Source organism: Nematostella vectensis, chromosome 3, assembly GCF_932526225.1.
Source record: "Nematostella vectensis chromosome 3, jaNemVect1.1, whole genome shotgun sequence".
Taxonomy (NCBI): Eukaryota; Metazoa; Cnidaria; class Anthozoa; order Actiniaria; family Edwardsiidae; genus Nematostella; species Nematostella vectensis.
This window is the reverse complement of record NC_064036.1, coordinates 16,810,484-16,830,922: the sequence shown is the minus strand read 5'-3', so window position 1 is coordinate 16,830,922 and position 20,439 is coordinate 16,810,484. Positions and strand designations below refer to the sequence as shown.

Sequence of the window (20,439 nt, the reverse complement as noted above, 5' to 3'; positions counted from 1 at the left end):
ATCCTCCGTTGTCCTTTGTATTGCCTCTCGGGTAATAATAAGACGTGGCTGAGTGCAGACATGGTGCATTTGGCAGAGCGAAACGAATATACTGTCAGATCACCCCTAGGAACTCTAAGTGCACCCCACGCTTACATTACTGTTGAAAAGGACACCGATCAATTAGTTTAACGCACCAGTTGCTTTTATATAGCCAGGGGTCTTTATATTATGTAATGTGATGAATTTGTTAACAACACACCGTCAACATTCTTATCATATGTACTTTGCCATAAATCCTGAGCTTGACCTTGTTTTTTTGCACTTCCATCTCTTTGCGGTTTTTTTTTATTGCACCTAAATATTTGAATGTATTCAGGTGTCTTTTATAGTTTTTATTCTACTTTGCAAAAGTTATTATTGTTATTGCGTGTTTCGGCATTTTGATATTAGCCGGATATACCATGGCGAACCCAAGTAATCATGGGGCTGTAAGACCTGCACAAAAAAAGAATAAAAACAAAAGAAGCAACACCAATGATGTTGTTCACATAACAGTTGCTGGAAGAATAATGCACGTTTACGCATGAAGGGTCAATGCTAATAACACAAGATACAAGAACGTCTCATTTGGTTTGTTCTCCCATCCGACTGGTTTTCTCAGATTTTGCATTGGATAGTATTTCACACAGTTTTCCCCCCAAGAGCCTCGCAATAAATAAGGTGAACATACACAATTGGATACGGTTGTCACAGAAGCATGCCGCCACGTTTCTTACTCATTGCCTCTGATTATTAAAGCGTTTATTGAAGTGAGACGACAAGCATATACGGCGAGGAGCGGGATCTTGGTTATCAAGGATGGGTTTGAAATTCGAATTTCTCATCCTGATTGCGTCGTCACTGACACTGTGTAAGTAACATATTTTCATCCTAACGTAAGGTAAAGTTGAAACCCACTTAAATGCTTAGGATTTGTAAGCTTGCCTATATGCATTGTTAGTTTGTTTCGAATTCTTGAACAGGAAAAGGCGAACATAGATAATTACTCATATAACTGCAAATCAGAGAACGCCGAACTTCATGCCATCTTCAAAGTTCATCGATATGAAGAGATAAAGAGTGCTTTTTGGTTATTTTTGCCTTCATACCAAGCACAGAAGTTTGTTTTGTCATTATTGTTTAGCCATAAATTTCGTCGACGCATTATGTTTATTAACTTATATATTCATAGTTTTTGTAATGGAACATAATGTATACAATTTTTTTAAGATTGTCTAATTTTTAGCTGAGGCTGACCCGTTTTCATTTTCAGACAGTACAGTGTAAACAGAAGATGACGGAAATAATAATAAATTTAAAAAACATTGCAGGTCGCTATTATTTGATTCTACGTTCCCGAACACTTTAATAAAACTTATTTTAAAGCTATCTGAGCCTCTTAGAATTTTATTGATAAAAAAAGGGCAAAAAAAGAGTATGTATTATACATAATCACCATCTTTAGATCTGTTAACCGATATTTCGAAACAATTTTGATATTCCGGTTTTTAGTTTTCAGGAAAGAATGGAAGGAGCAATGGAAACAGTTGATTATTTCGGCGATTTTACTTTGCAATTGAAATACCAAAGTGCTGCATCAAAATTGAGTGTGCGTTTAGTTTTCTTTTCGAGATTTCGCTTTCCATTCAAAGGGGAAGATGGACGAAGGTACCTTTGTTGTATTGCGTCTCATCAAAATGGATTACTTTCTTTGTTTGCTTGTTTGTTTTTTAGGTGTTTTTCTTCAAATCAGAGAAATCCGGTTTTGTTTTACATGACTCGGCGTTTTTTTTATGGAAAATATTTGAAAAAAACGGTAGCCTTTTCACGACTGCAAAAGAAACCTTCTATGTTGCATTGATATCTACTCTAATGATCACATCTTTGATTCATTTCTACCATTATTTCACAAACGCGTAAACGTACGTGTAAAATGATAACATTCCTTGTATAAGTAGAACAGTTTCTCGACATGAATTGGACTAGGCGTTCTTGCACTGATTTCTGAATGGGATTCCTGTGGTCCCAAAACAAAATGGGTGACTCATCCCAAGCAACTCTCAAAGTTCCGAACACAGGACACCACCTGTTACTAGGCTGGTACTATTTTAATACAGTATCCCTGCTGGTCTTTCAGTTCATACATCTGCACATAATACTATACATCAAGAAAATTTAACCAAAAATTGTGTTTTTTTCCCAGACGCGGTAACTTTCATATAAGGAAACTAATATATTCCTTATTTGGAAAACCTGCACGATTCTTGTCATTTTTAGGGCTGCCGTACCGCAGGTGCTTCGCAAACTTTTTCAATTGTATTCAGAAGAGAAAAACAGTGACTGTGACCATCTTTAGTCAATAGAGAAAGCTTCTGAAAAAAAATTCCTCGGTACCAGACCCCTAAAACGTACTGTATGGCTCTTGTGCATCCGTGTTAATGTGTAGTTGAGAAAATATCCATACCCCCCTATTGAAGGGATCGGAGGTATGACCCCTCACCCCTCTTGAATTTCCAACCCCCTGGAAAAAAATAAATACAGTAACTGTTAAGAAAAAGGGCATTTACCCCCCTCCCCTCTGGAAATTCCTGGGCGTTTGAACCCCCCATCCCCCCGGAATTTCCATTCCCCTCAATGGGGGGTGGGGGTATGGATATTTTCTGGAACTTCACAATGTGTATCTCATATGAAATTATTGTTCAGCTGTTGCAGGTCAGTGTATCGAGGTGGGATTTTCAGCCAGCTCATATACGTTTAATGAAAATAGTGGTACCGTCACCATAAATCTGAAACGTTCTTCGACTACTTTTGAAGCATTTTCGCTCGAGTAAGTCTTGCTGCGTTATAATACCTTTTTTGCTAGGATGGAAAATGAAAGTTTCTTGACGTCATCACAATCCCCATCCTCACTTTCATCCTTATATTCCCTTCTAAATTCTAATCCCCATCCAGTTTGATTCCCAACCCCTCTTCTATCTACTACTCCATTCCATCCCCATCCTCATTTCCATTTAAAGTATTTTCCATTTAAAGTCTTTTCCCTATCCGAGCTCTATCGGCCATCCATAGTTTCTATCCTATCTTCACCATATCCATTCTGATCTTGTTCCCATACCCCATCCTTCTCAGTTTCGTTACCAATTCCTTAGTGGCAGGCACCAATCGCTTTAACTAAAAGTTAGTACACCTGCATATGTTCAATTCCAGACTTCAAACAACGAATAGATCAGCAGTTCAAGGAAACGACTTCAGCTACACAAACCCCACAACTGTATCCTTCGCTGAATTGTTCAATGCGGCTACCACTACTGTCTCTATAACTAATGACGTTATTTATGAAGACTCGGAAGAGTTCTACATAAACATCACTGGTGGAGCCGCCCCCAAGGCACTTTGTTACACCAACCAGTTCGCCGTCATCACTATAACGGACGACGATCAAGGTAGATCGTGAGGATATTATCACAGATTATCAACAAGTTCGTAGGCAATTGGTGGGGAGGGATGGGTTTGCCTTGCCTCTACTAGTTGTACATATCCTGAGGATACTATCACTGCTAGTCTACAGAAACTTAGGTATTTCAATACCTAAGTTTGAAAATGGTTGTCTTATTTGCTTGACATTTTCGCCCAAGTATGTTACATATGTTTTCGCCACCATACGTTGCTTTATTAAAACAAAAAGGTGTAGTAGCGTTGAAGCTGCCCTGCTTCCCTTTCTCTCTCTACGGACTAGAATTTTAGAGAAAATATATAGGAGCTCGCGTGTCGCCGCTGCACTAGCTCTCAGCAGCCGCTGCGCCAGATCCTGAATACGTACTACAGGATAGCATTTATTTTCACGATAACTATTCCTCCCAAGTGAAGATTCGTGATGGGTCACAGAACTGTCTGGCGCGACGAAATTACTAGAAATGTAGGGGATCGTATTATTTAAGCAATGGCTCATTCTATCTCAAATGAAAAAAGCTAAATGATGTTCAGTAAATTCGCCATCGTCACATGGTAATCTCTTTTTGCAGCTAAAATTGGTTTCCATGGCGATGCAGTGAGACACGTTAAAGAGGGTGTAGGAAGTGTTAACGTCACGATTGAGAACACGGGATCCACCGCACAGTCCCACACCATGGGGTAAGTCAGAAATCCTCCGCCTGTCAATCAATGTAACATCCTTTGAACAAAGATTGTATCAGTTATCTGATTTGTATTGTATTTCAATCAACGCAATAACGGACATTCTCAATAGAGGTCACACAAAAAGGCAGTTGTTTGAAAACGTGATTTCTTTCGAGTTTCTCCATAGCTCTAAGTTTTCGACTAAGAGCTACTGTCAGTTTGCTGCCTGGTTTTCTAAGTACTATTTAATCCGAATAAAGCGGTTTCTTTTCAATGGTGTTTTGTTTAAGTGCTTTTGGACAATTGACGTCAGACAAAATATGTGCAAATGAATCAAGTCGATTGATCCATCTTCATTTGAATGCATTTGCATTGAATATGGCTCATTGATAATACGACGTTTGAACTTAGCCTTCGCCCAGAGATTCATGGGAACCACTCACTCTCAAAGTTCCGTCCTCAGGATTTTAAGGTCTCGTGTAGTTTCTGTGGTGTTTTCGATGTGTGGCTGGGCCGTAGTAAGGGTTGTCCCCCAACTTTAATGTTGTTTCTTTGCCGTTCTCCACCAATATTTCAAGCCCTGCTAAGGCTCCGTGTGCCAAGGGGTCTTTTATTTATATGATCTTAGTTGCTAACACACGCTGCTAAATATTTGTGAACAGTGTTCAAGCGGTCAGCGGAACAGCTGTATCCGGTGTGGATTTTGAACCCTTACAAACCACCATCACCATCCCCCCCTCAGTCTCCACTTATAACGTCACAGTCTACATAACAGATGACTTTGTCGTTGAGCCTAACAAGACGTTCTACTTAACCTTGAACATCAATGACCCGGCGGTTTCCAAGGGAACTACTAACATCACCTTTCACATACTTAATGACGACACCAGAGGTGTGAGATAATTAATGAATTTCGTATGTAACTATTGTTAGGGATTTTTATGAAGGGCGCTGGTTTCATATCAAAGTCTTAATAGAGTCTTTTACACCGGCCCTTTTCTCATTTCTATAGTCTAGATTTATTTAGATGATTCATTCTTTTTTATGAATGAATGCTTTATAGCGCAATATCAGAATAATATCGAGTTGTTTTGTTTTTTTTTTTGTTTTGTTTTTTTATATTTATTTTAAAGAAGGATGTGATTAGCCTGTGAGTCTTTTTTTGGTTAAAATATCATGAAAGACGATAATGTGGTATCCTTTTGTTCCAGCGGTGATGGGTTTCCAAGGCGACGTTGTTAGGTTCTTGAACGAGAGCGTTGGGAGTATAAACGTGACGATCGAAAACACTGGTTCCACGAAGCTACCAATCAATGTGAGGTATGCTACAAAAAACATTGGCGATCAAAGACATAAAATTTGAAATTTTAACGTCAAAGTAAAGGACCCGTCCCCTTGTGAAGATAAATGAATGTGCAAAAAAATATTAAAAACGATATTCTAAAAACAATTGCTGAGAACAGCGCTTTTAAAAAATTCCGCAATCCCGAGGAAAAAGAGGATCCAAAATGTAGACAAGCAATTTTTTCGATGTTCCAATTTTCTTTTTGTTATGTTTTTTTCATTGATTGATGTTGCCATGGCGATAGCGTGCTCGTCCAGAGAGCGTGCCAAACATGCCAGGCTCGATTGTTGAAAGCATAGTTAGTATGTTGAAAGTAAACGCTCGGTGTTGTGTTGAAAGAAGAGCTCAGAATTGTGTCTTCAGGAGTTGACACTTTTCCTTTTTTTTTTCTTTACCCATTACCGAAGTTTTCTCGGATTTTTGGAAAATTTTAACTTTACAAGACACGAATTAACACTCATAATATATAACACGAAAATTACAATCCCCAGTATTTAGAAAATAGACTCAACTCACTACCGACTCATACGCCGCAATTCTGCGCAGTTTAAGTCCTGTACCGTATATAGTTATTTGGATTGGGTACAGGGATGGTTCCACGTCTGAAATCATTCACAGCGCAAAGCACGGCTGCGCAAGTCGTACTGCACTGCAAAAACACGACACCGATTCAGACGTCAAACTTTTGTTGTGCCGAAAAAAAAAAACGGGACAAGAACCCCTAGATCCGCCTTGAAAAAACATTTACCAAAGTATTTACATACTTTTATTCGCAGTGTTCAAGCAGTTAGCGGAACAGCTGTATCCGGGGTGGACTTTGAACCCTTACAAACCACCATCAACATCCCCCCCTCAGTCTCCACTTATAACGTCACAGTCTACATAACAGATGACTTTGTCGTTGAGCCTAACAAGACGTTCTACTTAACCTTGAACATCACTTACCCGGCGGTTTCCAAGGGAACTACTAAAATCACCTTTCACATACTTAATGACGACACCAGAGGTGTGAGATAATGAATTTCGTATGTAACTATTGTTAGGGATTTTTATGAAGGGCGCTGGTTTCATATCAAAGTCTTAATAGAGTCTTTTACACCGGCCCTTTTCTCATCCTAGCACAATCCGTGAATGGAAAAAATTGTTTATTTTCCATTGGTTACTTTTATTAAATTTGGCAAATGAAGGATAAATCTTTGCTTGTAGGTATTTCTATAGTCTAGATTCATTTATATGATTCATCCTTTTTTATGAATGAATGCTTTACAGCGCAATATCAGAATAATATCGAGTTGTTTTTTGTTTTGTTTCTTTTTTGTTTTTGTTTTTTTTTTTACTTTAAAAACGACTGTGATTAGCCTGTGAGTCTTCTTTTGGTTACAATATCATGAAAGACGATAATGTGGTATCCTTTTGTTCCAGCGGTGATAGGTTTCCAAGGCGACGTTGTTAGGTTCTTGAACGAGAGCGTTGGGAGTATAAACGTGACGATCGAAAACACTGGTTCCACGAAGCTACCAATCAATGTGAGGTATGCTACAAAAAAACATTGGCGATCAAAGAAATAAAATTTGACATTTTAACGTTAAAGAAAAGGACCCATCACCTTGTAAAGATAAATGAATGTGCAAAAAATATTAAAAACGATATTCTAAAAACAATTGCTGACAGCAGCGCTTTTAAAAAATTCAGCAATCCCGAGGAAAAAGAGGATCCAAAATGTAGACAAGCAATTTTTTCGATGTTCCAATTTTCTTTTTGTTATGTATTGTTCATTGATTGATGTTGCCATGGAGATAGCGTGCTCGTCCGGAGAGCGTGCCAAACATGCCAGGCTCAATTATTGAAAGCATAGTTAGTATGTTGAAAGTAAACACTCGGTGTTGTGTTGAAAGAAGAGCTCAGAATTGTGTCTTCAGGAGTTGACACTTTTCCTTTTTTTTCTTTCTTTACCCATTACCGAAGTTTTCTCGGATTTTTGGAAAATTTTAACTTTACAATACACGAATTAACACTCATAATATATAACACGAAAATTACAATCCCCAGTATTTAGAAAATAGACTCAACTCACTACCGACTCATACGCCGCGATTCTGCGCAGTTTAAGTCCTGTACCGTATATAGTTATTTGGATTGGGTACAGGGATGGTTCTACGTCTGAAATCATTCACAGCGCAAAGCACGGCTGCGCATGTCGTACTGCACGGCAAAAACACGACACCGATTCAGACGTCAAACTTTTGTTGTGCCGAAAAAAAAAACGGGACAAGAACCCCTAGATCCGCCTTGAATAAACATTTACCAAAGTATTTACATACTTTTATTCGCAGTGTTCAAGCAGTTAGCGGAACAGCTGTATCCGGGGTGGACTTTGAACCCTTACAAACCACCATCAACATCCCCCCCTCAGTCTCCACTTATAACGTCACAGTCTACATAACAGATGACTTTGTCGTTGAGCCTAACAAGACGTTCTACCTAACCTTGAACATCACTGACCCGGCGGTTTCCAAGGGAACTACTAACATCACCTTTCACATACTTAATGACGACACCAGAGGTGTGAGATAATTAATGAATTTCGTATGTAACTATTGTTAGGGATTTTTATGAAGGGCGCTGGTTTCATATCAAAGTCTTAATAGAGTCTTTTACACCGGCCCTTTTCTCATCCTAGCACAATCCGTGATTGGAAAAAATTGTTTATTTTCCATTGGTTACTTTTATTAAATTTGGCAAATGAAGGATAAATCTTTGCTTGTAGGTATTTCTATAGTCTAGATTCATTTATATGATTCATCCTTTTTTATGAATGAATGCTTTACAGCGCAATATCAGAATAATATCGAGTTGTTTTTTTGTTTTGTTTGTTTTTTGTGTTTGTTTTTTTTTTTTACTTTAAAAAAGACTGTGATTAGCCTGTGAGTCTTCTTTTGGTTAAAATATCATGAAAGACGATAATGTGGTATCCTTTTGTTCCAGCGGTGATAGGTTTCCAAGGCGACGTTGTTAGGTTCTTGAACGAGAGCGTTGGGAGTATAAACGTGACGATCGAAAACACTGGTTCCACGAAGCTACCAATCAATGTGAGGTATGCTACAAAAAAACATTGGCGATCAAAGAAATAAAATTTGACATTTTAACGTTAAAGAAAAGGACCCATCACCTTGTAAAGATAAATGAATGTGCAAAAAATATTAAAAACGATATTCTAAAAACAATTGCTGACAGCAGCGCTTTTAAAAAATTCAGCAATCCCGAGGAAAAAGAGGATCCAAAATGTAGACAAGCAATTTTTTCGATGTTCCAATTTTCTTTTTGTTATGTTTTTTTCATTGATTGATGTTGCCATGGCGATAGCGTGCTCGTCCGGAGAGCGTGCCAAACATGCCAGGCTCGATTGTTGAAAGCATAGTTAGTATGTTGAAAGTAAAAGCTCGGTGTTGTGTTGAAAGAAGAGCTCAGAATTGTGTCTTCAGGAGTTGACACTTTTCCTTTTTTTCTTTCTTTACCCATTACCGAAGTTTTCTCGGATTTTTGGAAAATTTTAACTTTACAATACACGAATTAACACTCATAATATATAACACGAAAATTACAATCCCCAGTATTTAGAAAATAGACTCAACTCACTACCGACTCATACGCCGCGATTCTGCGCAGTTTAAGTCCTATACCGTATATAGTTATTTGGATTGGGTACAGGGATGGTTCTACGTCTGAAATCATTCACAGCGCAAAGCACGGCTGCGCAAGTCGTACTGCACGGCAAAAACACGACACCGATTCAGACGTCAAACTTTTGTTGTGCCAAAAAAAAAAACGGGACAAGAACCCCTAGATCCGCCTTGAATAAACATTTACCAAAGTATTTACATACTTTTATTCGCAGTGTTCAAGCAGTTAGCGGAACAGCTGTATCCGGGGTGGACTTTGAACCCTTACAAACCACCATCAACATCCCCCCCTCAGTCTCCACTTATAACGTCACAGTCTACATAACAGATGACTTTGTCGTTGAGCCTAACAAGACGTTCTACCTAACCTTGAACATCACTGACCCGGCGGTTTCCAAGGGAACTACTAACATCACCTTTCACATACTTAATGACGACACCAGAGGTGTGAGATAATTAATGAATTTCGTATGTAACTATTGTTAGGGATTTTTATGAAGGGCGCTGGTTTCATATCAAAGTCTTAATAGAGTCTTTTACACCGGCCCTTTTCTCATCCTAGCACAATCCGTGATTGGAAAAAATTGTTTATTTTCCATTGGTTACTTTTATTAAATTTGGCAAATGAAGGATAAATCTTTGCTTGTAGGTATTTCTATAGTCTAGATTCATTTATATGATTCATCCTTTTTTATGAATGAATGCTTTACAGCGCAATATCAGAATAATATCGAGTTGTTTTTTTGTTTTGTTTGTTTTTTGTGTTTGTTTTTTTTTTTTACTTTAAAAAAGACTGTGATTAGCCTGTGAGTCTTCTTTTGGTTAAAATATCACAAAAGACGATAATGTGGTATCCTTTTGTTCCAGCGGTGATAGGTTTCCAAGGCGACGTTGTTAGGTTCTTGAACGAGAGCGTTGGGAGTATAAACGTGACGATCGAAAACACTGGTTCCACGAAGCTACCAATCAATGTGAGGTATGCTACAAAAAAATATTGGCGATCAAAGACATAAAATTTGACATTTTAACGTTAAAGATAAGGACCCGTCACCTTGTAAAGATAAATGAATGTGCAAAAAATATTAAAAACGATATTCTAAAAACAATCGCTGACAGCAGCGCTTTTAAAAAAATCAGCAATCCCGAGGAAAAAGAGGATCTAAAATGTAGACAAGCAATTTTTTCGATGTTCCAATTTTCTTTTTGTTATGTATTGTTCATTGATTGATGTTGCCATGGAGATAGCGTGCTCGTCCGGAGAGCGTGCCAAACATGCCAGGCTCGATTGTTGAAAGCATAGTTAGTATGTTGAAAGTAAAAGCGCGGTGTTGTTTTGAAAAAAGAGCTCAGAATTGTGTCTTCAGGAGTTGACACTTTTCCTTTTTTTTCTTTCTTTACCCATTACCGAAGTTTTCTCGGATTTTTGGAAATTTTTAACTTTACAAGACACGAATTAACACTCAAAAATAACGCGAAATAACACGAAAATCACAATCCCCAGTATTTAAAAAGTAGACTCAACTCACTACCGACTCATACGCCGCGAGTATATGCGTATATGTATGTGCGTATATAGTTATTTGGATTGGGTACAGGGATGGTTCTACGTCTGAAATCATTCACAGCGCAAAGCACGGCTGCGCAAGTCGTACTGCACGGCACAAACACGACACCGATTCAGAAGTAAAGCTTTTGTTGTGCCGAAAAAAAAAACAGGACAAGAACCCCTAGATCCTCCTTGAATAAACATTTACCAAAGTATTTACCTACTTTTATTCGCAGTGTTCAAGCAGTAAGCGGAACAGCTGTATCAGGGGTGGACTTTCAACCGCTGCAAACCACCATCAACATCCCTCCGTCAATTTCCACTTTCGACGTCATGGTGCACATTATAGACGACTCGCGCCTTGAGGAAAACAAGACGTTCTACCTGACTATAAGTGTCACCGATCCGATTATTTCCCTGAAAAATGCTAACATCACCATCAACGTGCTTAACGACGACACACAGGGTAGGGTATAGTAGCGTGAAACCAGGGTAAATGTACAGTGTCGTAGCAAGGGGTGGGGCACATGGGGCGGGTGTGTATCACCGCTTAATGTAATAACTGCCACTTAATGTAATACTAACGCTAATGTTATACTAACGCCTGTAAGTTATTATTACATTAAGCGGCGAATTTAATTAAATTAAGCGTTTGTATTCAATTAGTTAGTTATCACAGTTATTACATTAAGCGGTAATACAGGGTGCAACCCATCCCAATAACTTTGAAGCCATATAATTTCCGCCTTTGCCGATACGAGTTCTCGGCAATCTCTTTTGATGTGGCCAAATCGATGACAGTGGTGGCATCTTGGACCTTTGTTTCTTCGACGATGCTCACCAGCCATTGCTTAAACTTCGCCGCCCGAACTGCTCGTGTAACGATCGCTCCGTGACTATCGCTATCTTTATTAACTCTTTTTTTCGATCTAAATAATCAATGAGCCTTTTGCAGGCGTTCCTTGTACACCACAGGACTACCGCAAAACCAAAATTCTTGCAAATGCTTGCAGACCAATCAAGTTTGACCATTTTCGCGTAGAACGTGTTCCAAACTAATTTTTGGTTTCCAAAAGCCCAGAAAATATGAAAAAATCAGGGTTGTCTGTAGGGTTTTACTCGAAAAAAAAACTAGTTCGGGTAGAGTCAAGTTTTTCAACGGCGTGAAGAAGAGGCTCTGTCCTATCCCTACTTGTTGCAACGGCAATTTCTAAACCCTCAGAAAGAATAAGTGTTTTATCGCTGATCTGAAAGGGAGGACAAAAAAACCAACAGAGCCCGAATTTCTGAGTCTTTTATAACTACCCTGAAAAGAGTCTGAATTTCGGAGTCTTTTATGGATACCCCAAAAAAGAGTCTGAATTTCGGAGTCTTTTATGGATACCCCAAAAAAGAGTCTGAATTTCGGAGTCTTTTATGGATCCCCCAAAAAGAGTCCGAATTTCGGAGTCTTTAATGGATACCCCAAAAAAGAGTCTGAATTTCTGAGTCTTTAATGGATACCCCAAAGAGTCTGAATTTCGGAGTCTTTTATAGATTCCCAAAATAGAGTCCGAATTTAGGAGTCTTTAATGGATACCCAAAAATAGTCCGAATTTCGGAGTCTTTAATTGATACCCCAAAAAGGGCTAATAACTAAGGGCTAACGCCCTTTCAGCAATACTTCCAGTGTTATAGAGGTGCAATTACTATGATAAAAATGAATATAAAACTCACTAAATATGCTAGTTAATGATTTTACTCTTGTATATGGATTAACATCTATGCCATGAACAGTTTTTGATCCATATACAAGAGTAAAATGATTAACTAGCATATTTAGTGTGTTTTATATTTATTTTTATCGTAGTAATTGCATCTCAATAAGACTTGAAGTATCGTTGTGAGGGCGTTGCCCTTGTAACGGTAATATGAAATATATTAGCCTTTATCTACATGAGAAAGTTTGGGCCAGTACATTACCATTAAGTGTATGTTTCCTTCATTTTTGTGATAATCAATTTCACCCCTATAAAACTGGAAGTACTTGTTTTTGGGCGTGGCATCCTATCTAGAATTACTTGTGGTGCAAAGATCTATCACCCTGCCAAATTTCATAACCCTACTATGAATTTGAACAATTCAGCATAAATTCTGCACCATTTTCCTGTACTACGACCTTCGTTGCGATACTGACTCGGGAATTATGCTGGGACAGACAGAAAGTTACATGAAATTTATACTTGAAATGAATCTGTCTCGCTCTGTCTCGCACCAACTCGAATCCTGCAAATGACATTTTTGGCAATGAAATGGCGGTAATATTACAGGCGGTGTAGAGGTGTTTATTTATTTTGTTTGTTTGTTTTTTTTTTCTGCGAAAATAAAATCACCAAAGTTAAATTTCAGTTGCTCTCTATCGATCTACTGGGTATCCTGTGTAAATTTTACTCGTCAAACAAGTTTTTCACTCGCTTAATCCAGGGTTAGTAAACCCAGTAAACCGGCCCCTGGTTGTCATCATACGATGGAGCCGCAAGGAATCGTGCAGTGAAATCTACGATCAAGATTCTAGAATCTGAGAAGTTCCTTGTTATCCATTTTAATGGAATAAAAATATTTCTTTTCCGACACAAATGGCGGCTAAGTTGCATTTTGTGTTGTCTAGCTGACGTGGGGTTTAAAGGCTCAGTGCTGAGGTCTGTGCGAGAGGATGCCGGCCTAGTCAACATAACGGTGGAGAAACTCACGGCTTACGATACTCCCGTCACTGTACAGTAAGTACTAATGCCAATCACTATGCAATTTACAACACAACTTACCAATCATCCATGATCATTACCCATCATCGGAATCACTATCCATAGCCGTAGCAGGCCTCAAAAGATTGGGGGGGAGGCACAATACAAAAACATTAAGACAACAATTAGGGGCACAGCCACGCCCCTACTGGTCATTTCCTTATTTTTTTTTAAAAAATATTGGGGGACACGTGCCCCCAGTGCCCCACCCCTGCTACGGCCATGTTATCTAAAATCATTACCACTGCCACCATCATCACCACCACGACCATACCATCATTATTTATCATCGTTAACATCATAATAATAATCACCATCATCACTGTTATCATAATCATCTCCATCAGCACTACTGTTATCGTAGCCATCTTTATCATTATCACTATCATTATAATTGTTCTCATTATCAACATCAATTTTGACACTTCTCCTCGTTCTTATCCACAGAGTGAATGCGCACAATGGTACAGCGTACCAAGGGATTGATTACATGTTCTCGAACGAAACGATCCGCCTTGGAGAAGGAGTGCGTAACTACACTTTCAGCGTGCAGATCTTTGACGATGAAATCCTAGAGAACGATAAAGATTTTTTCTTAGTGTTAAGCAGTAACGACCCCATTGCTAACCTTCGACAAACTTACATCAATCTAACCATAGTTAACGATGACAATGGTGAGTTTGCAATAGACCGCTCCGTCATCTATGCTAATCATGTCACGCTCATTAACGTCATGCAAAGCATGTCAAACTCAGTAACGTCATGTTAATCACGTCTTGCTTACTTACGTCATCCTAATCATGTCACGCTCATTAACGTCATGCTCATTGATTAGTATCACATTGATTTTAAATGTCATGCTCAACAAAACTTGCCCGCAATCGACAGTGCTGAATAACGTATGCGCATGCGCGTGTTCTGGCGAAAACAAACACAATCTCAGTGTTGAATCGTTCGAGTAAAGGTACTAAAGGCTGACTTAAGTCGCTGTTTTGACTTACTGTACAGCATTAAAACCATAATGTACAAAAAATACTTTAATAAAAGCTTTCAGTTTTCTTAGCATTCGCCAAAATGTGACATTTCGCCGGTAAAAAGCCTTGCGTTTTTCAGCACTGGCCCCTCAATCTGGACGATTTCACACTAACTTATGTGTCACGCTCGAGTCATTGTATTGTATTTTCTAGCAACCATTGGGTTCACAAGTTCATCGGTCACTGTCGCTGAAAATGCTGGAAACCTTTCCCTCCCCCTGACAGTCCAGTCTGGAATCCTGGGAATCCCCATTGAGATAACGTAAGCTTTTAGGCGTACATAACGGTCACCTTACAATCTCCCGTTGCCTTCCTTTCCCTCCCCCTTATAGTCATATCTGGAATCCTGGGAATTCCCATTAAGATAACGTAAGCTTTTAGGCGTACATAACGGCCACCTAACAATCTCCCGTTGCCTTCCTTTCCCTCCCCCTCATAGTCAGATCTTGAATCCTGGGGATAATTATGCAGTGCTAGATCAAGACAGTGTTTTTTATGATGACCATGTACGAAGATGATCAAGTTGATTATGATGATGCGTCAATTCAGGTTCGCCATTACTAACATCAGTGCAAGCTCCAGCCGTGACCATCGCCTGCCCTATTCATCCGTGACTTTTACTCAAGAAGAGCCTTCCCAGCATGCAACAGTCACCATCATCAATGACGCCACCCTTGAAAACACCGAATCGTTCAACATAACTGCCACGACTACCTCACCCCACGTGACACTGAACTACAGTAGCGTGACAGTCACGATAACAGACCACGGCGATAAAGGTACGCACAGCATTATCCGGTTATGGGGGTCCTGTGGAGTTTAAGCGGGAATCGAGGCTTTGGGTGGCAGAAGTTTACAGCCACTGTACCCCATTACCTGAAAAACGGCTCATTTGATTATTCAGCTGAGGTTACCTAGGTTACAAGCCTGTCACAAATTCGTACCTAGTACCCACGAGGCACAACCGAAAAGGTTGCTGGGAGGGTCTTACTTTTGTATATTTTGAGCACTTGTTGCCCAAATGAATTGTGATGTATATGCGTTCCAATATTCAAAATGACAGTAGCAAGAGAAAATGATAAAAAAATAAGAAAAAAATATTTATTTTTCTTACACGTTTAGTGACCTTCGGTTTCGTCAACAAAACCGTGAGTGTGGCCGAGAGTGAGGGGAATATTACGCTGCTAGTGCGCAAGACCGGAAACACGTCAATACCATTGGACCTAGGGTATGAGAGAAATTATACTATACATCGAAATCACTATTTTGGTAGCATTGGCAAGGGGGGACACGGAATAAAAGGGCAAATCAGTCCAGGCGGGGAGGAGTAGGTATGAAGTTATAAAAATGACGACGCTTGGAATGGGCGGTCCTCAGGTTATCGTCACATGAATAGACAGGCGTTATAGATGCACCAGCCTCCTGCTGGAGCAATATATCCAAGTACCTCCCTCTTCTCTATCATACAAATATCCAAATGCCTCCCTTCTCTATTATACAAATATCGAAGTACCCCCCTCCTCTATCATACAAATATCCAAGTACCCTCTTCTATCATACAAATATCCAAGTACCTCCCTCTTCTATCATACAAATATCCAAGTACCTCCCTCTTCTATCATACAAATATCCACTGATCCAAGTACCCCTCTTTTATCATACAAATATCCAAGTACCTCCCTCTTCTATCATACAAATATCCAAGTACCCCCCTCCTCTATCATACAAATATATCCAAGTACCTCCCTCCTTTATCATACAAATATCCAAGTACCTTCCTTGGCCAACTGGTCGGTTTGTCAGCCATTATGAGCCACTGCCTATAATTTATAAATATGCTTTGATCTGATTTCGATCTATGACTGTGCCCTGAAGGTGAGAAGGTGATTCAACCCCCTAGGCCTGTCAATGCTTAACCTTAAAAGGTTTTGTCTCATTTTTCGAAGAAGTCTTTTTCTGTGTATCAGTATTTCAACAGTCAACCTGAATGCGTCTGCGCCAGGTGACTTCACGCATAAAGAAATCGCCGACACCTTTGCTGTAAATGAAGACTTGAAGAGCTACACATTTGCAATCCACGATGATCACGTGACCGAAGGCACTGAGTGTTTCATAGTGAGGCTGAACGTTTCTCGAGCGAATGTTCTGGTTGACCCGCGGGATGCTACTGTTTGTATCACAGACAATGATAGAGGTATATATTCTTGTTAGGTGAAAATTCATTAGATCCAGAGGCTAGTTTCTCGAAACACCCGAGAGTTCTCGGGCCCGAAAACGATTTATTCCTTAAATTTGAAAAGCTTGCTACAGTTGCTAATTCCTATAAAATTTATGGTATCTAAACGTGTTGAAATATTGTCAAACATCGGATTTTACCACAAAGTTTCATGTAAAGGATGATTCTCTTTATAGATTTACAGATTGTGATCTTCTCGGGCCCGAAAAACACATGTCTCAAATATTAAGAAAGTTTTTGGGACACCGCAGTCATCCGAGACTTTTCGGGTAACTTTCTGGCTTCAGCAAAACTTCGAAAATAGCCCTTTTGAGCGTAATCATTTGGAATATGAACCAAGAGGAAGTTAAAACTTTTCTAAATCATAAAAGCGGATCTCAAATAGGAAAACATGCGAAATTTCGGGCAAAAATTCAAAAAAAAGTTTTCGGGCCCGAGATTTCTCGGGTGTTTTGAGAAACGGGCGCCAGGTGAGGAGTGCACATTTTGCTTATATATAAAGGCTCACAACTATAACCTACCTGTTAGTCTGGTAGTGGAGAGTGCGATATATACAACGTAGAGTTTCGAGTCAACCGTTGACTTGAAGTGTGTTTTTTTTTGCCAGTGAGCATTAGTTTTGTTTACTTGAACATCACTGTCGAAGAGCAGAAAGGCAGAGTCACAGTTCCTATGAGAAAGACTGGACTGGCGGAGGTCCCCGTCTCAGTGAGGTACGATACACTTGATTCTGTAGCTCCAACCACATCTGCCAACGTCATCATCAACATCATCATCGGCATCAGCATCATCATCAGCAACATCATTTTCACCATCATCATCATCATTCTTATCAACATAATCATCATCACTATCAACAACAACAACATTAACATCTTCTACGTCATCATCAGCACTGCTTCGTGTTGTATTATCGATTTATTGCTCAGTCTTCCGTACCAGGTTCATTCTAGCCTACTAGTAGGCGTTTGTTGGTGTTTCCACGACAAAAACCCAGCTTTCCCGTGTTTTGGGCGCCATCTTGGATTTATGGCCGCGCGCGAGCTGGATGCGAGAGCAAAAGGCAAAAGCTGGGGGAGGGGGCTGGGGATGCCTTTTGCTCTCGCATCCAGCTCGCGCGCGGCCATAAATCCAAGATGGCGCCCAAAACACGGGAAAGCGGGGTTTCCGTCGCGAAAACACAACAAACGCCTACTAGTAGGATAGGTTGATTCAGTATCCGTCTCTCTTCCAAGGGTACCTCAAAGTTATCTGTCCCTCGTCCCAGGCTCATTCACACTTATCTGTCTCTCCTCCCAGGTTCATTCACACTTATCTGTCTCCCGTCCCAGGATCACTCACACTTATCTGTCTCCCGTCCCAGGTTTATTCACACTCATCTGTCTCTCGTCCCAGGATCACTCACTCTTATCTTTCCCTTGCCCAGTTTTATTTACACTTATGTGTCTGTAGTCTTAGGTCTATACACAGTTATCTGTCTTTCGTCCCAGGCTCATTAACACTTATTTGTCTTCCGTCCCAGGCTCAAAGAGGTTCAGAGCATGGTGTGGACAGCAATGATTAAGGCCGACATCCGGGATTTCAAAGATGACATTATCACGTTCGCCCCCGAGCAAACCGAAGTGTCTGCTAACATCACGATCGTGACCGACAGCATAGCGGAAAGTGACGAGCTCTTTTCGATTAGTTTCACCCCTGTAGACCCTACAAAGGCCGTGGTAAACACAACGCGGGATACCTGTGTCGTGCGAATAACCGATGAGTATGACAACGGTATGCAATAATTCCCTTTTCTGACGTCTTGTTGCAACCTCTGATAAGACAAACTTATCTATTTGTTATTCTAACTTATTCTTTAATTTTTTTAAGCTGTTATTTTTCCATTCTCTATTGTTTTCTTATTTAACCAAAGGATATTTTTAGACTTTTCGAAAATATCTTATTGTTCTTGCAGAAGAAGCATTAAAGGCGAAACAGCAAAAGGAGAAAGGTAAGACTTTAGTTTGATGCTTGGATCTTTATCTTCAAAAAGTACCCAAAACGCACCATTGGTTCTTGGTAGGTCACATAGATTAAGGTGACCACTGTTGGGTTCACGCTACTAGTTAGATGAATACTGCGGTGTAAAGTCATATCATTATAAAAATCTTTCTTATCCTCTTGTACGTTTCGATAGATGTCCTAAAGCAACATGTATGTTTTTTTTTTTTTTTTTTTTTTTTTTTTTTCAGAAGAAAAGGAAACATCCAGGATTCTGCAGATTATACTGATTGTTTGCATAGTAGTGCTAGCTGTCATCTTAATCGCTATAATCATCGCAGCCGTTTGTCTTTGTAGATGAGAACGTACTAGTCGCCCATTGTAATCGAGTCACGTAAAGGCATCCGACAACACAGGCCCGTAGCCAGAGGGGTTCGGAGGGTTCGGACGAAACCCCCCCCCCCCCCCCCACAAACACACACACACACACACACCCCAAATTCGGCTTGAAGGTCCGCTAAGAGTTAACAAAAAAATTTAACGTTTGGCCAGACATATCGTGCACATCAAGCTGTCTTTAAATAGAATATAAAGATCTTTTTAAAAATAATTATCTTTATTATTATCATAAATGTGGACTTTAAAAGCACACTAGCATACACACATTGGCATCCACCCTATTAATTCCATTTTAAATACAATTGAAGTTATTTGAAGTATTGATTGCCTTATGTAGTAAGGCGAGGAGAGGCGTATACCAGAAGTTTGGTCTGCTAATAAAAATGGAAAAACTAACCATCCCGCTTAAAATCCTAGCTACGGGCCTGCAACACGGTATTGTAAGGGACTCTGCATCATATAACAAGGGGGGGGGGGGGAGGGTGGATGAGGGATGAATTGGATGAATGGGGAGAGGACTTAAAATTGTCGTTGACAAAAAGGCGTCCACCAAATATTGTTTACAGCAACAAACCTGACACGCACTAGAGTTTAGTTTCATCTTGTTGGTACTTACGTATTGTTTATACTTACCTTGTTTGAAAACATAATTAACTTTTTGAACTTTTCGTTTGTAACTCTTATTTTTGAGTATCTGGCTCTTATATTTATCACAACCTTTTATTTTAGTAGTTTAGTTTCTCTTGCGTAAGACGTTTGACAATTTAGAATATGACTGTGTAAAAAGTATATGTGTGTGTCTTGATTACGCATTCACCCCCGGGACAAACCAATCAAAACATATGCTTACGAGATAGTGGTACAAGAACCCTATGAGTGCTAGTAGTCGCACACACGCAGATATACTTCGACTTTAAAAGAGTTTTTGCCCGTCATAATTTACCGTTACTGTCGAATCCGTTGTATCGCGACGCCGCATTTTCAAAACATCGATTTGTTTTTGTCTTTTCCTTTGGCCATCTCTCGCCTAGTGCAGTTGCCTGGCTTTGTGTCGCGTCACTGTCTAGTTTTCGACCAGAGGATAGCCAGGGAAGTGTACAAAGCGAGACTTTGATTGGCTCAGAATGATTTTAATGACGGAACAGAAAACCAAAACAAATCGGGTTTTGAAAACGCGGGTCGCGATACAACGGATTCGACAGTAATCCTGATGAAGGCAGCATTGCGAAACGTCGTAAAAAAATACAACCGAGTGATTCAAGAAATAAAATCGACTATAAAATAAGTTCCTTGTAAGTCATT

The 20,439-nt window shown here is 39.6% G+C and overlaps 1 protein-coding gene across 3 annotated transcripts; it reads left to right on the top strand.

The window, feature by feature from the left end:
- The first annotated feature begins 359 nt into the window (after positions 1-359).
- Positions 360-20,422, top strand: LOC5514235 (adhesion G-protein coupled receptor V1). 3 transcript variants are annotated; one of them, XM_048725568.1, is made up of 24 exons: positions 360-702; positions 781-892; positions 2,725-2,848; positions 3,229-3,464; positions 4,044-4,152; positions 4,800-5,029; positions 5,349-5,457; positions 6,259-6,488; positions 6,905-7,013; positions 7,816-8,045; positions 8,468-8,576; positions 9,378-9,607; positions 10,030-10,138; positions 10,945-11,174; positions 13,356-13,464; positions 13,936-14,162; positions 14,676-14,784; positions 15,072-15,301; positions 15,645-15,750; positions 16,490-16,716; positions 17,366-17,471; positions 18,281-18,531; positions 18,713-18,748; positions 18,993-20,422. In XM_048725568.1, the coding sequence occupies exons 2-24, from the start codon at positions 841-843 to the stop codon at positions 19,097-19,099; spliced, it is 3,615 nt and encodes a 1,204-aa protein (XP_048581525.1). In that variant the 5' UTR covers positions 360-702; positions 781-840; the 3' UTR covers positions 19,100-20,422. The 3 variants fall into 3 exon arrangements, with proteins under 3 accessions (XP_048581525.1, XP_048581524.1, XP_048581526.1); XM_048725567.1 differs by having other exon boundaries at positions 18,990-20,422; XM_048725569.1 differs by lacking the exons at positions 5,349-5,457; positions 6,259-6,488 and having other exon boundaries at positions 18,990-20,422.
- Positions 20,423-20,439: the final 17 nt, after the last annotated feature.

Excerpts from the sequence above, each read along its gene's own strand:
- LOC5514235 (XM_048725567.1), top strand. The coding sequence starts at position 841 with ATGGGTTTGAAATTCGAATTTCTCATCCTGATTGCGTCGTCACTGACA. Across the intron at positions 3,465-4,043 it reads TATAACGGACGACGATCAAG|CTAAAATTGGTTTCCATGGC; the intron begins GTAGATCGTGAG and ends CTCTTTTTGCAG. Across the intron at positions 5,030-5,348 it reads ACTTAATGACGACACCAGAG|CGGTGATGGGTTTCCAAGGC; the intron begins GTGTGAGATAAT and ends CTTTTGTTCCAG.